We start from the raw sequence: 20,654 nt of genomic DNA on the forward strand, positions 1-20,654 counted from the left end.
AAGAGGCCGAGCCCGGGCCCCGGCGGCCGCCGCCCCCGCCCCCGCCCCGCGGCGGCCCACGCCGGGATCTGCGTCACTCAGCCGCGCGTGGGCGGGAGCCGGAGCGGCGAATGTAGCAAGAGCGGAATCTCCCAATGTGACAGCGCGCAGGGGGTGGAGGCGGCGGAGGCGGGCGGGGGAGGGGGAGGGTGCAGCGCGCGCCGGGAGGAGAAGGGAAGGGAGGAGGAGGGAGGACGCGGCGGGGGAGGTGCCGCTGCCACCGCCCGCGCGCCGGAGCCCCGAGGAGCCGCCGCCGCCAACGCGGCCGAGCGGAGCGCCGTCGGGGCTGGCGGGCAGGAAGGAGCGGCGGGTCCGAGCTGGGGGGGGGAGCAGGGAGAGCGCGCCCACCACCTTCCCTTCCCCCCTCGATGGGAGCGGGGGCGTCCCGGCCGCGGCAGCCGCCTGAGGAGGGAGAGCTGGGGGCCGTCACTTCGGAGTTGGGGCTGAGCAGTCCTCGCGGGAGAGTGTGCCAAGACCGCTGCAGCCGCTGGCCCAGTACGTACCTGCTCGCTGTCCGCCAAGTGAGAGACGCGTTGGCGCTCGTGCGGCGGCGGGCGAACTTGGGGCACCAGAGTCGCCGGGCCGCGCGGGCACTCGGGGGCCGGCGTCCTGGGGAGCGGGCCCCGCGCGGCCGCCACCGGAAGGAGAGGGCGGCATCTGGCTCGTGTGGGCGATTCCCAGAGAAATTCGGTGCGCCGGGGCAGCGAGAGGAGGGCGAACAAGGCAGCGGGCCTGGGTTGTGCGTCTTCCCTCCGAGAAAGCCGGGGGTGCGAGTCCATTCTCCTAACGCGACTGGGGTCGTCGCGCGGGGCTCGGGGGTGCGTGGTGTTTTGTGCGTGGTGGGTGTTCGCGCCGACCGCTGAGTTTTGCAGCCACCTTCCCCAGGGGCAGAATCTTTTTGTTGGTTTGTTTACTTTATAGGAATGTTGCACTCAGTCTTAGTTTTTGTCCTGGGTACCCTCTCGTTCTGAGTGTAGTTTTCTTTTTAAAAGCGGAAGGAGAGTTTTGCTTGGAAGCAGCTTACAGAAACTTGGCACCAAGGTGTAGGGAAGCGAGAGACTCGTGCTCGCTAAGGCCGAGCGTGGAATTTGCAAACACATGTGGGACATACAAGCCTTGGATTCAGAGGTGTGTGACCTTATTCATGAAGAAACATTGCAAGTGCTATCAGATTTATGGTTTTCATCTTCAGGGTTCACAAGGCTTAAGATAAGAAACGACACTTCCAAGTAAGCCGAAATATTCTAAGGTCTTGGAAAAGGATAATTGAGTTGGAAAAGGCACGTATAGATTCTGCAGACCCAAGTTTGCAGCAGGTCATCAGGAGTCTTTTTAAGACTTGCATGTAGCTTTATCCCAGCACTCTCCTGGAGATCCGGGAGGCATGGAAAATTTGGTGGGGGTAGCTGTCAGTTTCAAATTGCATCCAAAGAAGTGATTTGGAGTAACCTGTCACTACCAATTGGTTTGCCTGTGACGTGTCTGCAAACTTAAGGAGTGCAAAGATCAGAAGCTGAGAGGGAAATTCTCAGATCTTGTTTAAAAATATTTTGGCAGTTTTAATAGATAATATTAGATTGCATAGGAACAGAGGAACGGAATTTAAAATAGATTAGTCACGTAGGAAATGCTAGGCTGTTTTGTTAGAAAAGTGTGCACACAGTGAATTACCTTTTTAGATTTTCACTTTTCTGACGATTTTCCCTTGTAAAACATACCAAATTATGACGTCACAATTTATGTGTGGGTTTTAAGAAATAGGGAAAAGGATGTATAGGACTTTCTCTATTTTGGGTGAAGGCTTAAAAGAGCTGCTTCTAACCTCAGTGCCAGTAAAAGTGGACTCTTAGATTCAAGGGTATCCTTTTTCCTCCATTTTTCAATATCATTTTGGACATTTAATATTGCCCTTTAATTAAGCTTAAAAATTATGTTATCTTTCTAGGTATTAAAATGCATATAGAGGTCCTCTTAAGAATGTATAGCTGTCTGGCAAAGTCAGCCGTCTTTATGGTGGTTGGGGTATTGGATGCTGGAAAATTAGGTCTTGAAAGAAAATAATTTCAAGGAACCATGGGAAAGTTTCTTGTTTTAATTTTATTAGTTTAGCATCTTGCACAAAAGTTAATATGCCATCCTGGCTTTAGAAAAATTTCCTATTTATTGTCGCTGGTGAGTCTCTGTTATATGTGGATTAATCCATAGTGATAAAACATTGAAGCATTGTAGATTTTTAATTTAATTTCATCCTGTAATTAAAATGACAAATCCTTAGGAATACTACACCTGATAAAAGAAAATTTAGTGAGTTTATATGTCTAATAAGTAATTTGATATATTAATTAAATCTCATCCTTTTTCAGAATTAATACAATTTAATATCAGTTAAAATAATTTAAAATTTTCCTTTTTTTGTGATTATTAAGTAACACCCATTTTCCTATAGGAAAGTTAATAGATTTTCATTTCTCTGAGAATCAGTTAAAGCATCCGATGTTTTAATCACACTTTAAGGACATAGTGGTTTATTAAAGATTTGGGGGAGTTGCATTGTGGATGCTCTGAAAGAAGAAATTAAATGTATTACAAAGTAGGAGAGACCTTTGAAGAATCTGTTGCATGAACTTTACATATTTAAAGTAAAAGGTAGTTGGATGGAAACAAATATGTCAGGTTTGTGTGTCCCTTGACCTAGTCTGTGTTCTAAGACTCGGATCTCATCTATTCCATTAGAAGTTTATTTTCTTTTGTTGGGGCTGTTCATGTGCATTATGAATATGATGTTTTATGTTTATATTACTTTCATGGAAAGGACCATTTTATATGTTTTGAACAGTTTAGATCCTGCTAATGTATAATTGTCTTGCATATGAGTATTTCATCATGGAGTTTTTAAAATCTATTAAGGAATAAATAATCCCCATTCAAGCATAATGAAAGGTTCCTAGCCCCTTTGCTTTGGATTTAGTTTTATCTTACCTGCTTCTTTCACACTTTTCAGTAGACCGAACACTAGCACGGTTATGATATTAAATGCAAATTTCCTTTTTGATCTGACATGTTCAAAAAAGTAGTACAATAGTAGAATGTCTTAAACTCTCTTAAACTTAATAATGGAACAAGTGGGAAATCAGAGAAGTTGATGCTGGGAAAAAATAGTAATCTTCATCTTGTCAGAATTCTCACAGCTAAAACATACCATTAAGCTTTCAAATAGTTTGTCATTTCTCAATACATTCTATTTAGGGGGCTGCACGTTAATTTGCACAGTACGTTCATTTAATTTTGAAGAGAAATTTCTGAAAAAAGTAATAACATTTATATATACTACATGCATTCTACATGCTCAGAGGACAGTGTTTCTTGAATTATTTGGCTGTGAGTTAATTGAAGAATTTCCAGCCATATCCTATAAAATACCTTTTGGTATTCTAGTTAATGCGTAGTTATTGTTTAATTGCAAAAATAAATCTAATATACTTTTTTTCTAATTTAATAGATAGATTAAACTTAAGCATTGGATACTTTCATTAACTTTTAAGGGATCTGTAAGACATTTTCTTCCAGCTTCATTCAGAAATCAGAAAAATCAATAGGAGGGAACATTTTAAGTTTCCCAAGTTACCATTAATATTCATTAGGAGCTATATGTTTACTTCATAGCTATGACAGTAATGAAATCAAAATACCTTAAGAACACTGAATGCTTACTAATAAATATGCTTGAGTAAATTATTTGGCACTTGGAACATATAGGAGTTAGTGCCTAAGCCAAGGCTGCAGTCTTAAGTGTAAGCCGTGATGTAACTAAACTTCATTATTTTAGCTTGAGTTCTAGGACTAGGAAAGGCTCATACATCCCTAAGCTCATTTCTGACTTTTCATAAGCCTTTTGTGTTTCAACCTGTAGTATACCCACTGAACCCTTCTCACCAGGCCCTGTACCTTCAAGCTACAGTCTTCCAAACTTGGTGGTATTTCAGAGGCTTTAGATGCGGTCTCTACCTTCAGGTTTCCTGTAGGGAAAATCCTACATTTCCAATCCCTAACTTTAATTCCCTTGGCACACACTGGATCTCATCTAGATGTTAAGAGGAAAACAGTCTGGTGGAACTAATTCACCTTAATCTGTAAATGACTCATGAGCTAACTTCCCAAGTTTTTTCACATTTTTTATAAATCTGTAAGAAGCTGCTGTTAACTTAGACAATTTTAAAGTAAAAATTTCAGGCTGTGTTGGGAGGAAGGAATTTATAGTCCTTTGCATAAAAAATAAGTCACATTTTACTGGGATTTTGCCCTTGCTTTCTCCTCACTCCTGGAAGAGTCAGTCCTTTGGAATGCCACAGACTTCATAAAAGTGTGTATATTTCCCATGTCATAAAGAGGAGGATTCGCAAGTAGTGATTATGAATCCATTTGATACTTGTTATTTGAGGATAGCTTCTAGTGCATTTTTATTTGTAGAAACAGGGAAAAGACTTAGATTCTTTCATGGTCTCTTAAAATGCTGGTGCTGAGACTGGACTAACACATGAAGTATATTCTAACACTAATCTATGTAGTTTCTGTTTAAGGGAATGCATCCTTTGATCTCTTGGAAAAATAGCCATGTTATAGGAATCAACCATACAGCCTTAAGAGAAAGAACTACTGAGGAGGAGAGAGTGAAGGAGATTATAAGGGAGAGTAGTAGCTAAAGTGCTGTTACTAGATTGGAAATTCTTCAGGACACCAATTTACACAGCATTCCTTTTGGAATATGAAAGCGGGCTGCTGATCAGATTTTGTCTCAAACGTTGGGTTTCATTTCACTGCAGCATTTATAGAGATGTTATTCTACACTGAGCACTTGACTAGGAGTAGAGGGGGGAATAAATGACAAAGGAGACCAGTTCCTACCCTTAGGGAGCTTGTAGCCTGCAGAGCCAAGTGAGGCTTCTCTATTCTGTGACTTCTTGTGTATAGCACTTAGAATAGCATTTATCACAGTGTTTAAGTGCTTATCTGTCTTCCTTCTCCCTCTTAATTCATTCCCCATGAAGGGTCATCTTTCCTCTAGATCGCCAGGACTAGGTCAGTAACTGGCATGTTTGAATAAGTGGGAACAGTAGTGTGGGGTTCAGAGAAGGGAGAGGACACCTACACCAAGGAGATGTGGGAAAGGCTTTATGGAAAAGGCCAGTGAAGGTGAGTGGGAGGGAGTGTGCCTGGCACAGGGCAGGGAAGTGGGAGGCACATTCGAGGAATGCCCGGTGTATCTGGCACAAGCAGAGGGGCATGTTTGGGACCAGAGAGAAGGCTGGAAAGGGAGGTTTGGGTCTGGGATGCCTCTGTGAGTAGTTTGGATTTCTTTCCCTTGCAGTGGGGACATCTGCACAGGTGGAGTAAAGAGCTACACTTGTACCTTAGGAAAATAAAGTTGCTATTGCAGCATGGGATATACTGAAGGTAAGGGGAAGCTGTTTTCTTTTTTTTTTTTTAATTAAAAAAATTTTTTACGGGCGCCTGGGTGGCCCAGTTGGTTAAGCGTCTGACTTCGGCTCAGGTCATGACCTCTTGGTTCCTGGGTTCGAGCCCTGTGTCAGGCTCTGTGCTGACAGCCAGCTCAGAGCCTGAAGCCTGTTTCAGATTCTGTTTCCCTCTCTGACCCTTCCCTACTCACGCTGTCTCTGTCTCTCTCTCTCTCAAAATTAAATAAAATATTTTTAAAAATTAAAAAAAAAATTTAATGTTTTATTTGTTTTTGAGATGAGTCGGGGAGAGGCAGAGAGAGAACGAGACACAGAATTTGAAAGCAGGTCCAGGCTCTGGGCTGTCAGCACAAGCCTGATATGGGGCTCGAACCCACGAACCATGAAATCATGACCTGAGCCCAAGTCTGATGCTTATCCAACTGAGTCACCCAGGTGCCCCTAGGGGAAACTATTTTCAAAGTTGAAACAAGAATCAGTCAAAACTAGAATTAGGTGCTTTTGAGGCAGAGAAAGAAGGGTGGTGATGTGGTTTAAAGAGATGAAGATTTGAGGCAGAAAGAGGAAAATAAAGATGAAAGAGTAGTGGTGCAACTAAAGAAATAAGAGTTGGAAGAGTAGATTTGGGAGTACGGAAGGTGAGGTTTTGACAGTCTCCAGGTAGTAGTTGAAATGCAAAATTATCAGAAAAACGATTTGGTCTGATGGTTCTCAAACTTTTCAGTTATGAGGACCATTTTTTAAATTAAAAAATTGCAAATGTTCATTGGTCATTTTAGTATTTGTTGATTGAGAAATATAGACTGTAATGAGAACAGCTACTACGAATTCAATAGCTATAGTTTTAAATAATTTTATTTTATTAAATCACAAAGTGTTTATTTACTTTCATTTGCAAAGTAAACCTGTGTGAGAAGCACGTGTTTTACTCACTAGCCAGTGCCTGCTGCACATTTGCCAGTAACCCTATGGCCCATGGCACTAGTCCAATCTACAGATAATGATTTGGAGGTCAGTCTGCTATATGTGAAGATTGAAGCCTGGGAGTGGTTGAGATTCTCTTTTGATGGAGAATATGGAAAGACAATCAAAAAGAGATTTAATGTAAAAGTTTAGAGAACTCTTGCACTTAGGGAAGCCATTGCCATCACCAAAGTCAGGTATAGAGCATTTCATGGAGTTCTGTCAAGCTGCAGAGAGGTTAAAGAGAGAGGCCAGTGATAACTCAATAGCTGCTTGAGAGTTTTGATAGAGTTGTAGGACCAGAAGGCAGGCTGAAGCTTCTTGGAATGGATTGAGGCAGGTTTAAAGGAATGGTTCTTTTCTCAAGTGACCAGTAAAGGCCTCTGTCCTACGCTAAATGCCTGACATCCCTGCTTGGAGAATGTCAGAGAAGTTGTGTTTCCCAGAGCCATATTAAGTAGTTCATTGTGGCTCAAGGACAAAATAGGAGTTGACCAGTCAAGTTTTCTGGGCCAAGCTAACCCCTTATTTTATTGAGGGTAATTCAGATATGACAGATGACTGATCCTATTCAGTAAGAAGGCAAAGTGAGTTTTGTTTTGAAGGTTCTGGAACAATTATTACCATTAAAAGTAAATTAATGAATAACAAATGACAACAAATGGCTTTAAATGAATCCATTGTTGTTTAATTCCTCTTCCTCTTGAACTGACCAGGTTGAGAACATTTAAGTTAGTACAAGTGGAAGTTTGTTGTATATAGGCAGCAGGCCTTTGGTTTAGATTTTGCAGTAAAAATTAGTGACGGGTTTCTCTTCACTTTGGAATTCATAAAAAGGTCAGACTCAGCATGATTTCCCAGTATCCTGCAAAGGCCAGGTAGTAGTAGTTTTCAGCAGAGTAGATTTACTATACTATTAGCTACCTGCTTATCGTGTCGTTCAGATCTTTTTATACTTTATATTTACTTCAGATTGGAGAGATGCAGATAGAAGCTTGCTCTTGATTTATTTGACCTTCATGTTGAAGCATGAATAGATACAGCGTTTGTAAAAACAGAAAATCTCATCTTCTAAGAATTTTCTTTTAAATCAAATCAAGTTAACGTATGAAGTGGTGGGTGTTTAAATTACCACAACGGGCTTTTGTAGGAAACTGAAACATTCTCCTAAAGCAAAAGCTTAAGGAGAAAACTCCTTTCCCAGCAGTCAGTGTGGGCCTTTAGAAGCCTCCTGGGACTCTAAATAGTTCACTTATTTATCTTTCATTTGGTATCTTGACTTTGGAAATGCATCTTTGGTCCTATCAGCCATTATGGAGGCAGTACGATAATTACTACTTTCTTACTGGCACTACTTTCTTACCCCTCTAGGAACTCCAGGGTTTCCTTTCTTTCTAGGTAAAGATGAGAACGGATAGACATCTTAAATTAATATTTTCCAAACTTAAAGACTTAATGTCAGAAGAATAAAACTTAAGTTTGGGTCTTTAGTTCTCCTTAAGTTTTTTCTCTTTTATATTTGTCTAACATATATGCCTTTCTTATTGCTAATATAAAGACTCAAAAATTATTCTTACAGATTTTCTCATGTAGTCTTTCCTTTATTCCATAATTTGGGGGAGATCACATATGAAAAGATCATCGATGACACCACAAACCTTGCAAAGTTATAGTCCTTTTATAAAAAAGATTGTGTGTGTACCTGTATTTTTTTTTTTTATACTCTTGAATTGAAAGACTTGGAGGCTCTTGCATTAGGTATATGATGGGAAAGGAAGTTTCCTTCCTTCTACCTCAGACACTTTCTAGAAGTTCTTCTATTTGGTATAATGTAGTTCAACACAGACTTTATCTTGTGTCTGTAGTCTCAAAGAACTGTGTTCCTGTGGGTTAGTGTCCAGCTGGATGATAGGCTCACTCCCTGGAGAGGCTCCCTAGAGTGGGAGGGCAAGCGGATCCTCTTGTGGGTGATTTGGAAGATGTGAGAATGTTTTTGTCCAGAGGGCTGAGGTGGAATGAATATGAAGGTAGACTAAAAAAATCTGGATGATCACAATATGTTGGAGTTTGTGGTGCCCAGAAGATATATTAAATAGGGATCATCTAGTGTATTTTGCCAAATTTACCAAATCATGGGAGCCTCTAGGGTACAACTCAGTGACATAGGAAATTGTATTTTTTAGTAGCACCCCAAATGATGTCTTGGGTATTATTAGCCGAAAGCTGCTGTTCCCCAGTCTTTTTAAATATCCCTTCGAAAGGGATATAACCCTTGGTGACAGGTCATCAAGTCAACTGGCAATACCCTTGTAAAATAAAGTACCATAAAATTTGAGGAGGTCACTAGTTGATCCAAGCAGATTGTGGATGACACAGAGGTTCCCAGAAGTCAGTTCTTAGGGTGTTAGGGAGTTACGTTCTTATTGAATGGGATGACTGAGACTAGAATTTTGTATAGCATTCTGGTTGATGACATAAAACAGAAGTCCCAGTTTTGGTGACCTCCTGGCCTTTAGAGATGTTCCTAATACCCCTCTGCTTGCGTTATCTCCCAGTTAACTGTTGCTCTGGACAGTTTGAGCTGAGAGTGGAGCTTCCATTTTCCTTTGATGTACATCCTCTGTTGGCCTTCTGTAACTTTCTCCATGTAGGGCTATAGGGTCCTTTTTAATCCTAAAGGTACAAGTTGATTACAACATGTTTGTTTGTTTCTCTTAAATGGAAGTACTTGCCCAACTCCTCTTTGTATGTGGGAGTTCTCCAGGCAACTGTGAATAACTTATAAAGGGTGCTAAGAGGTCAAGAAGTGCTTTGCTGGGTCTTGTTCTGTCTCTTTAAAAGCAGGCTTCTCTGTCTTGATTGGGTTTTAAAAGTAAGTTTCTTCCTGGTCTCTGTCTTAGGCTCGCCACTGATTCTTTGGAGGGCTCTTTCACATTCCCTTTTTCCCTCCTGTATCTCCAACCATTATACACGCTTAGACTCCAGTCTGTTACTTTGCATGCAGGGCAGATCTATTTAAGCATTCTACTTTACGCCATCTTCAAGTGCCATATGTTTGAAAGAGAATCTCATCATCCTGATTTTTCTGTATCCCCAGTGCCTGTCGTGGTTCTTAGACTGTGTAATCCCATAGTCCTCTATTAGCTCTTTTCTTCATGGAATCATAGAAAATGTCAACAAATGGTAGCCATTTCCTCTCCTTCATCACATCAAAGTAATCACCAAATCTTGTCATTTATTTGTTTGAATTTTTGCTACTTCTCTTTTTCTTGGTTCTTAAATATACCACCACCTTCTATCTTCTCACCTCCAATTCATATTGTAATCTATCCTCTTCTGCCTGCCAGACTAACCTTGCTAATTTTTCTTCATAAAATGGGAATCACTATACCAATCTCGCAGGGCTGTTGAGAGGATTAAAGATCTTCTTTGACTTCTTGTTGGAGTTACATTCCCGTAAGTTGTAACATGTCATGCGTTGAAATGCATTTAATACACCTAACCCAACTGAACAGCATTGCTTAGCCTAGCTGACCTTAAATATGCTCAGAACACTTACATCGGCTTACAGTTGGGCAAAATCCCCTAACACAAAGCCTAGTTTATAATAAAGTGTTGTATATCTATGTGCTTTATTGAATACTGTACTGAAAGTGAAAAACAGTGGTTGGTTTGGGTACAGAATCATTGTAAGCATGTTGGTTGTTATCCTCATGATTGTGTGGTTGGCTGAGAGCATTGGCTCACTGCTGCTACCCAGCATTACAAGAGAGTATTACTAGCCCGGGAAAAGATCAAAATTCAAAATTTGAAGCATGGTTCTACTGAATGCATATGGCTTTTGTACCATCGCAAAGTTGAAAAATCATAAGTCAAACCTGTAAGTTGGGGACCATCTGTAGATTAAAGTATTTGTTATATTGTCTGATGCAAAGTAAGTATTTGGCAAATGGTAGCATAATATACTTGTTACGTCCTTTTGAATTAGATTATCCTTTACTTCACCTCTGTATCCATACCATGGAAGCAGCAATGGAATAGTCAAAAATGGAGGATATAGAGCCCTATAAGCCGTGGTGTGAGTCCTTAGACTTATGCTTAACTAGTTGTAATATTTCAGACAAATTACTTATATACTTTATATTTTTTGCTTTAAAATGGAAGCAATTATATTGACCACCAGGATTGGTAGGAGAATAAAATGAGAGAACTTATGTAGAGAGGGGATGCTCCTTAACAGTCAGTCGCTGTGCAAATGCTCCTTGTCTTGGTTCTTCCCACACTGTATTTGTAAATCCTGTAGTGTCTAAAAAACAGGTTTAAGATTTTTGGAGCAAGTAAGATGAGTATTTCCTCTCTTCTTCTTACAGGTTAAGTCCATCCACAGTAATGGCTGCGGCCTTACCCAGGACCCTGGGGGAATTGCAGCTGTACAGAATATTACAAAAAGCCAATCTGCTTTCTTACTTTGATGCCTTTATTCAACAAGGTGGTGACGATGTCCAGCAACTCTGTGAAGCTGGAGAAGAGGAATTCTTGGAAATCATGGCACTTGTGGGCATGGCTAGCAAACCCCTTCATGTCAGAAGGCTACAGAAAGCTTTGAGAGACTGGGTTACAAACCCTGGCCTCTTCAATCAGCCCCTGACTTCCCTGCCTGTCAGTAGCATACCCATCTATAAGTTACCCGAGGGATCACCAACGTGGCTGGGGATATCCTGCAGCAGTTATGAGAGGAGTAGCAATGCCCGGGAACCTCATTTAAAAATCCCCAAGTGTGCCGCCACCACTTGTGTGCAGAGCTTGGGACAGGGGAAATCAGACGTGGTGGGGAGCTTAGTGCTGCAGGGTATCGGGGAGTCCAGACTCTGGCAAGGCCACCACGCCACCGAGAGTGAGCATAGCCTCTCCCCAGCTGACCTTGGCTCCCCGGCTTCCCCCAAGGAAAGCAGCGAGGCCCTGGACGCTGCCGCTGCACTCTCAGTGGCCGAGTGTGTGGAGCGGATGGCCCCCACACTGCCAAAAAGTGACTTGAATGAAGTGAAAGAGCTGCTGAAAACCAACAAGAAGTTGGCCAAAATGATCGGGCACATCTTTGAGATGAGCGACGATGATCCACACAAAGAGGAAGAAATTCGAAAGTACAGTGCAATATATGGCAGGTTTGACTCCAAGAGAAAGGATGGGAAACATCTCACGCTTCATGAGGTAAAAAGCCCATGCTTTTCTTTGTCTGTATGTGGTGGGTTTTGTTTCTTAGAAGTTGGGTAGTATTTTGCAGTGAAGGAGATACACTCTGTGAAAGCAGTGTTAAAAACGTTTAGGTGTTTGCAAATTATGAACTCTTTTATGAAAATAGACCTTGTTTCTTATGCTGGGGTGTTTTTGTGTTGGACTCACATGTTGAGCTTTGGAACTACTGTGTAGGGGGACTTGGAAAAATAGAAGAATTTAAGCAGGGAAAGCATAAAGTCTGTGCACTTAAAAGGCAGTTTTTTTTTTTTTTTTAATGTTTTTTATTGATTTCTGAGAGAGAGAAAGACAGCGCGTGCAGGGAAAGGTCAGAGAGAGAGGGAGACACAGAATCTGAATCAGGCTCCAGGCTCTGAGCTAGCTGTCAGCACAGAGCCCGACGTGGGGCTCGAACCCACGAACCATGAGATCATGACCTGAGCCAAAGTCAGACGCCCAACCGACTGAGCCACCCAGGTGCCCCAGTTTGTTTTTTAATTAAGAAGTAAAATAGGATTTTAAATGCAACCATTTAAAAATAATTTTGTATATGTTTTTTAGAAAAAAATTTGTAAAAAATAGCTGGAACTTAAAAGGAATTTTCAGCTAGCATAGAAAATAAAATTATATTAGGTGAATGTTATAACATTTGAAAATTGTTTTGATTTGACATTTGTCATTAAAATTCTCGTTATTTTGTATTTGTAGCACTCTATCCAGAAATATCTTCCTTAAGTAGAAGAATACATATATATCTCTTTTGCATGTACTCCCTTTCTCTTCTTGTCCATCTGGTCAGTGCATCATCTTTAAGATTTCACTCAAGCATAAGCTTAAGTCTGTTCTGATATGTTTTCCCACAAGTAGAACGATCTTCCTTTTCCATTTCCATTTTTATCCCTACGTACCCTACTATCCTAGTAACTTCAGCACTTCATTGTACTTATTTGAATACTAGTCTGTCCCTCACAGTTTACTTTGGGTTTCCTCAAGGCAGAGGTAATGTCTCATTCATTTTATATCCTCACAGTCTAGCACACCCAATACATGCTTGGAAAATAAACACATTTTCAAGAGTTAAAAAGGAGATTTTATTGCTGAATTTTTTTATAGCTTTTATCCTGTAAAGATTGAAAAAATTCAGTTGAATGTAGTATTCCATGTAAGAAACATTAGATTTTTCTCCTCAGACTTGTACTTTAACACAGAAAAGAATGTATACTTACTGCAAAAAATTCAGTCATTACAAAAGGAAGTAAAGTAACTGAATCTGTAAACTTTAAGATAGTTTTCTTTATGTATACAAATAAGGGATCATATTTTGCACACTGTTCTCCAAATTCCTTTTTTTCTTTTTTAGATTTCACATTGGTATTCTTTTTTTTTTTTAAGTTTATTTCAGAGAGACAGAGCAAGTGGGGGAGGGGCAGAGAGAGAGGAGACAGAAATCCCAAGGAGGCTCCATGCTGCCAGCATGGAGACTGATGCAGGGCTTGAACTTGGGAGACCATGAGATCATGACCTGAGCAGAAACCAAGAGTCAGATGCTTAACCCACTGAGCCACCCAGGTGCCTCTCCAAATTCCTTCCTTTTTTTTTTTTTTTTAAATACTTATCCATACACTCACAGTACAATATATTGTTAGATATCTTTCCAAGTAAGTAAACATGAGGTGCCTTTTTTATTTTTGTGTTGCATTGTATTCCATAATGTGAATGTGCCATTATTTATTTATCTGAACTATTCACTTGTTGGTGTCATTTCGGTGGTTTCTGTTTTTCTGATACTAAGTATGGTGGTACGTGAACATTATACACCTGCTCTTTTATAGACAGACTAGTGCATGTTTTCCTATAGAATAAATTCCAACATGTAATATTATGGGATCAAAGAATGTCTAGATTTAATAGTTTAGTAGATACTGCAAAATTGCCTTCTGCAACTTCTATACTGCCATTATTATATGCAGGTATCCATTTCTCCACAGTATTGGTAATACTGCAGTTATTTTAATCTTTTCCGGTCTAACAGATGAAAAATTTTCATTGCTCACATTTACTTTCCTTAAGGAGGAGGAGTATCTTTTTATATGTGTGATGAACATCCAATTTTATGTGCTTATCCTTTGTTTTAATGTTGCAGTTGTTTTTCTTACCTCTAACAAATTGATTGGATAGAACTTTTTATATTTTAAGGATATTAATCTTTTGTCCTGATTATCAATTGTCCTTTGACCTTTCAGACTCATTTGCCATAATTAAGTTTAATTTTATGTAGTATTTACTAATCTTGTTTTATATGATTTCATTAGTCTCACTCTCTGTTCCTTTCCCAGCATAGAGTTACTTTAATTATTATAGCTAAATAATATATTTTGGTAACTGGAAAGGCAAGTGTTCCTTCGTAGTCTTGTTGCTTCTGTTTTTTAGATAGCCATGTGTGTTTCTCATTTCAAATGAAATTTTTAATGCAGTTGTTAAATTTCCCAAAAATTTCTGTTGGTATTTTTATTAGAAATTCCTTAAAGGTATGGATTAATTTGGCAAAAAAGGACATATTTACAATAACAAAAACTCCCGTATAGTAGGTATAACATCTATATTTGCATATTCCTCAGTAATTTTGTAGTTCTTTATTCACATATCACATAGGTTTTGCACATTTTTTGTTAGGCCAGGTACTGCATATTATATATATATGCATATTAAATGTCTCTCATATACTTAATTTATTTTGTTTAGTATAAGATATGCAAATATATAAGATCTAAAAGGGATATAATTAAAAATGAAATTTTTTCCTACTTTTTATAATTACTATCACTGGCTGATTTTTGTATATTAATCTTGTTTTCAGCAATTTCACTACCTCATCTTTTTAAATGCTTTTAGATTTGAATGCATAATGGAGCTCAGAATAAGGAAATTGGTTAGCAAAACATCTTAGAGTAACAGTGAATCTGTGATTTGATCTACTGTTGGGTATATCCTTCTGCAATTGTTGTATGTATTACTGTTGCCATACAATAACAGACTCACGAGAACTTAGGAATAGATCTAGAAAATACACTTAGCATTATAATTCGGATATACTCTGACATTTTCATTACCCATGAATTAATAGAGGAGTCTACTAAAACGCTGTTGTGGTTGTCATTAATAGAAAACAAAGGGCAAAGCACATTGGCAGTTTTAGTTTCATGCTTTAATCTAGTTTTTTGTAATTTTTTAAAAATACAGCAGATGAAACACAGAATTGACCCAGTATTTTTATCAAAGCAAATGTATGTTAAAGAGATGACTTCAATAAACCAAATAAACCTCACATTTTTTCTTTTTGAAGTCCTAACCTACTTTTAAAAGAGAAAAATTATTTCACACTTGGTTTTTGCTAAAGGGTTCTTTGCTTCTTTGGATAACTAGGTACAGATGGTATTTAGGTAATGAGATTATCATGGGTTTCCCAAAATAAGAGAACACTCAAAATGAATGCTAGTAGGCTGAGATGTGGGGGTGGGGGCTTTAGAATATATGGCTTGTATTTTTTAAACTTAGACCACTTGTTATTTGTAACTCAAGTATGTGAATCTGGTCCAAAAATATGGCTTAGGATAGATGTTTATGAATCAAGATGTTTCCTTCAAACTAGTAACCATTCAACAGCTTGGTGGAAATTATGAAATCTTGAGAATTAAAAGAGAAGGTTCTGCATTAAGTGCACCATCTAAGTATGATAACTTCACATTTTCTCACTTAACTTTTTAAAATGGGTGAAAGATATGTAAGTTTTTTCTAAAATCCTAAGATTAAAGAACGATACTGGTTTATTTTCAATTTCCAAATATGGAAATATATGACTTACTCCTAATTCCTTGTTCCTGTTTGTGAGTTTTCTTCATATATACCCTGTGGACACTGTTCTTTCAATCTTTCAAGACATAGAGCTGTATGTAGGTCTTTAGTGGATGAAAATCAAGAAGTTATCTACACCTGAAAACATTTTTTCAACTCTCTCAGGTACTTAAAATTCTCTTTTCGTACATGTATTTCCATATCTGTTTCCAAATGTACTGTACATTGGGCAGTAAAGAATTACAAAATCAATCTTTGTTATAAACTTTTTTTTTTTTAAGCTAAAGAATCAGCAATGGTCTTAAGACCTGGCTGTATTGATTTAGCATAATTCCCAAAGTTTTGGTATGAAGTTATTTAATTTCTTTCCAATTCTGATTACTTCTCTTTTTATTTATGATTTTGTACCCATGCATTATTTATGTGTGTGTTTTTTTTTAATTTCCAAATATGAAGGGTTTTCCTTAATTATTTTTCTAATGATTTTTAACTGAATTACAGTGTGGTCAGAACGCAAGGTTTTCATGATGCTCAAAGCTTTAAAATTTGTTGAGATTTTAGTTAACAGCTCAGTGTGTGGTCAGTGTTTTTTATGTCCTTCTGTAGTTGTTGGTAGAGTATTCTCTGTTTTAACAAGCTTACTAACTTCACTAGACCTTCTAAAGTAATATTTTATTTTATTTTGGTCTGCTTGCTCTATCAGGAAGACTTTTGTGTGAAAATCAACTACTGTGATTGTGGAGTTGTCTGTTTCTCTTCGTATTTTGCAGTAACTATTAATCTTTAATAAACACATTTTACTTTAAAAGCCTATTCTGGGGGCACCTGGGTGGCTCAGTTGGTTGAGCATCAGACTTTGTCTCCAGTCATGATCTCGAAGTTTGTGAGTCGAGCCCCATTAGCCCCACATTGGGTTCTGCCTGGACAGCCTATCAGCACAGAGCCTGCTTCAGATCCTCTGTCCCCCTCTCTCTGCCCTTCCCCTGCTTGCGCTCTCCCAAAAATTAAATGTTTTTTAAAAAGCCTATTTTGTTTGATACTAATATAAATACATGTGCTTTCTTTTTGTTAGTAATTGCTTGTTGTATGTTTTCTCCATCCTTTTACTTTCAGTTTCTCTGAATCCATGTTTTACATACATCTCTTGTAAATACCCATGGTTGGAATTTTTTTAAAAATCTGGACAAATTTTGTCTTCTCACTGTAATATTTGGCCTATTTACATTTATTATAGTGACTAATATTTTGAATTTATTTCCCTTATTTTGTATTTCTATCCCACTACCTCTCTTTAGATCTCAGATTTACTATCTGAAATTAAGTTTCCTTTAGCCTGAGGTACATATTATAGAATTTCTTTAAAAAAATTTTTTTAAGTGTTTATTTTTGAGAGACAGACAGTGCGAGTGGGGGAGGGCAGAGAAAGAGAGGAAGACACAGAATCTGAAGCAGGCTCCAGGCTCTGGGCTGTCAGCTCAGAGCCCACTCAAGGCTCCAACTAACTAACCATGAGATCATGACTTGAGCCGAAGTCAGACGCTTAATCGACTGAGCCACCCAAGTGCCCCATATTGTAGAATTTCTTAATGAAAGCCTACTGATGGCAAACTGTCCTACCGCAACCCTCTGGAAAATATCTTTATTTGCCCTCATTCTTAACTGCTGTTTATTCTGGGTATCAAATTCTATATTATTATCTTTCCTTAGTAATTGAAGATACTTCCTTGGCTTTTGGTTTTCATTATTATGTTTACAAGTCAGTGGGTTATCTGAGTATTGTCTGCTTTTGAAATCTTCTGTTTGCCTCTACTCTAGGTTTCTCTCTCCTGATTTCTCAGTTTTTCTTGGTCTTTTTTACTGTATTCATAAGTCATGTTTTACTGTAGTCACAAGTCATGTTTCAACTCTTTATTTCTTTAAATGAAGTCTTTGAGAGTCTCATTCTGCTGCCATTTCTTCTGATTTTTACTTTTGATGCCTTGTTCCTTTGGATGTTTTATGATTTTTATCATTCATATTTCTTGGAACTGTGGGAATGTTTGAAGTTCTGGGAAGAAAATGGATTCTCTAGAGGTTATTTGCCTTTGCCTCTACCAGGCACCTGTTTTCTGCACAATACAACTGTGGAACCCCCTGAAAAAAATTCTCAGCCCATTTAGTGTGAATTAGGACTAAAAATCATGTGAGGGCTGATTTGGGGTTATGAAATCTCCAGAGAGTATCTTCTGTTTTCTCCCGCTCAGTAGTAACAAGGTTCAAGACAGGTAATTTCCCGTGCACTCTCCTGGGAGTACAGGTGTATTTCTAATTCAGGCTAATAGTGGGCGCGTGGTGGTTTGGGATTTCAGCTTTGCGGAAGAGGGGTCTTAGACTCCTCACCTTTGGTGGATACTGCGTTTTTCCTTTTATTCTCTTCCCACACTAACCAAGCCTACCAGGCAGTAAAGACTGAAACCCAGGGTCATCTGGTTTAGCAGCTGTCCTCGGTTTACTCCTTTGAGATAGTGTCTTCATTCATTTGAGCCTGAATAACCCTTACTGTTGTCTTGCTGCTTATTGATGAATTTAAGATATTTTCCCCCTCCATTTTAGCCAGCATTTTTAGTTATTTCCTGTGAGGGGACCAGTCATTCCCTCCCTGTGCTGGAAAATGAAAGCCCTGATTGCCTTTTGAGTCTCCCTATCACACAGCATTCTCATGGTATTTTTTTGCTAACAATACTCAGTGGAAAGTCAAATCATGTGATTGTTAAAGATTATAATTTTAACTACCGGTACAGGAAATTTTAAGTCTAGTTATAAACGATAGAAAGCTAACTTCAAGAAATATTTTACATCAAGATTGAATGGAATTTTTATATTTTTAGCCACAAAAAGAGGAACTGGAGAAAGTAAACCAATTGGAGAGAATATTTTATACTTTTGACAAAACTAGACACTTGGAATTTTTAAAAAGCTAGTATGATACTGCAGTGACTACTGTTAAGAGAATGTGTATAATTTTTCAAAATATATCATAATATTTACTGATTTAATTATTAGCAGTTAGTATGAAATTTAGAAAACACTGACAGAAAATACATTTTTGAGGGGAACCCTTGATGAGTCAGCTTCTTATTGTAACTTGAGTGGGCCATAGTTATTTCTGCAGCCTCAGTTTTAATACCAGAGATCTCCCTAAGAGCATGGAGAGCTCAGTCTACTTTTTTATCTTTTGAAGCCTAAATTTAAGTAATGAAGGATGTTTTAAGGGTTTTTGTTGTTGTTGTTGTTGTTTTGTTTGTTTCTGGTAGGATGATGGAAGGAATACTAAACACTGTTTTCAGTTTATGTTGAAAGGTTATTTTCTCTGGTTGTGCATGAGGTGGTACCTCTGAAGTGTTGTCAACTAAAATGTCTTAATGACAGTCTGAAGTTCTCCATACTAATTTAGGGTTATGAGTACAAGAAAGACCAGGCTACATAGAAAGGAGCTTGAGAAGGACTTCAAGGTTATTGTAGCTATTACTAAGCTGAAAATGAAGTTAATTTATTTAGGAAATCATTCTTTAAATATATTTCACTTTTAGCTCCATGAACATTGTACCTTTCAAAAGCACTTAGGGAAGAAATTGGTCTATTGATGATTCTTTAGGAAGAGAGAAGACTGAAAATACATTGTTTCTATTATGCTTCCCTATTCACTTGTGGGTTTATTTTTTTTAATACTTTTTTTTTAATGTTTTATTTCTGAGAGAGAGAGAGAGAGACAGCACGAGCAGGGGAGGGTCAGAGAGAGAGGGAGACACAAAATCTGAAGCAGCCTCTAGGCTCTGAGCTAGCTAGCTGTCAGCACAGAGCCCGATGAGGGGCTCGAACCCACGAACTGTGAGATTATGACCTGAGCCGAAGTTGGATGCTTGAATCGGCCGCTTAATCGACTGAGCCACCCAGGCGCCTCAACTTGTGGGTTTAAAATAGGAAGCCTGGTGGGGTGTGGGGAGAGTGTGCACCAGCAGAGCTCAGTTGATTAAGCATCCAACTTTTTTTTTTTTTTTTTTTTTACAAATAGTTTATTGTCAAATTAGTTTCCACATAACACTCAGTGCTCATCCCCATAAGTGTCCTCCTCTATGCCCATCCCCCCTCCCCCCCACATCCATCAGTCCTCAGTTTTTGTCAGCATTCAAGAGTCTCTCATGGTTTGCCTCTGCCCCTTTCCCCCACCATTTCCGCCCTTCTTCTCCCCCTTGTTCTTCCGTCAAGTTCCTCCTAATCCTCCTATGCATGCAAACATATGATATTTGTCCTTCTCTGCCTGACTTATTTCGCTCAGCATAACACCCTCAAGGTCCATCCATGTTGCTACACATGGCCAGATTTCATTCTTTCTCATTGCCATAAGCATCCAACTCTTGATGTAGGCACAAGCAGTGATCTCACAGAGGTTTGTGATCAAGCCTTGCTTTGGCCTCTGTGCTGACAGTGAACTGACTGGCAGAGCCTGCTTGGGATTCTCTCTCTGCCTCTCCCTTGCTTGCTCTTTCAAAATAAGTAAATAAACATTAAAAATAAAGTAGAAAGCCTGTATTTATTATAACATTGTCAGTAGCAAAATTATTTGAGAATAAGGTAGTGTAAATTACAGGTGGAAATCTGGGGAGGAGGATGTTAGATATATAATTTATAGCATATATCATAACATTCTAAATTGTTTCAGTACATAAGTGGAAAATATCAAGCTTTTAGACTAAATTATAGGAAAACATTTATGTATTATTAGGGTGAGAATGGAGTTTCTGTGCATGGCACGCAAGACAAAAATTATAAGGCTAATGGTAACCTGAAAAAGTTAAAAAACGCTACACATGAAGAGTTAGTGTTCTTAATGTGTAAAGAATTCCGGAAGTCTATAAGAAACAAAATAGTGAGATAGAAGAAACAGGCAACGACATGAGCAAGCAGATTTTAAAATAATTTAAAACCATTAAAAAAGGTTCAGTTTTATAGTTAAAGAAATGTAAATTATAACCAAATGTCACTGAAAATGTATTCAGTTGGTAAAGCTTTTAAAATAAAATAACAGTGTTAGTTAATTCTGGGTAATGGATCTTC

At 38.7% G+C, this 20,654-nt stretch overlaps 1 protein-coding gene across 2 annotated transcripts in view; it reads left to right on the top strand.

Moving 5' to 3' along the window:
• Positions 1 to 286: 286 nt before the first annotated feature.
• Positions 287 to 20,654, top strand: part of NAB1 (NGFI-A binding protein 1) — a 44,389-nt gene continuing 24,021 nt past the window's right edge. For both annotated transcript variants that reach the window (XM_039234701.1, XM_039234702.1), the window contains exons 1-2: positions 287 to 534; positions 10,847 to 11,684. In XM_039234701.1, coding sequence (XP_039090632.1) covers positions 10,866 to 11,684 — 819 coding nt within the window. In that variant the 5' untranslated portion in view covers positions 287 to 534; positions 10,847 to 10,865. The remainder of the gene's footprint in view (positions 535 to 10,846; positions 11,685 to 20,654) is intronic.

The sequence above is a fragment of the Hyaena hyaena genome, unplaced genomic scaffold (assembly GCF_003009895.1).
Source record: "Hyaena hyaena isolate Hyena2069 unplaced genomic scaffold, ASM300989v1 scaffold_92, whole genome shotgun sequence".
Classification (NCBI taxonomy): domain Eukaryota; kingdom Metazoa; phylum Chordata; class Mammalia; order Carnivora; family Hyaenidae; genus Hyaena; species Hyaena hyaena.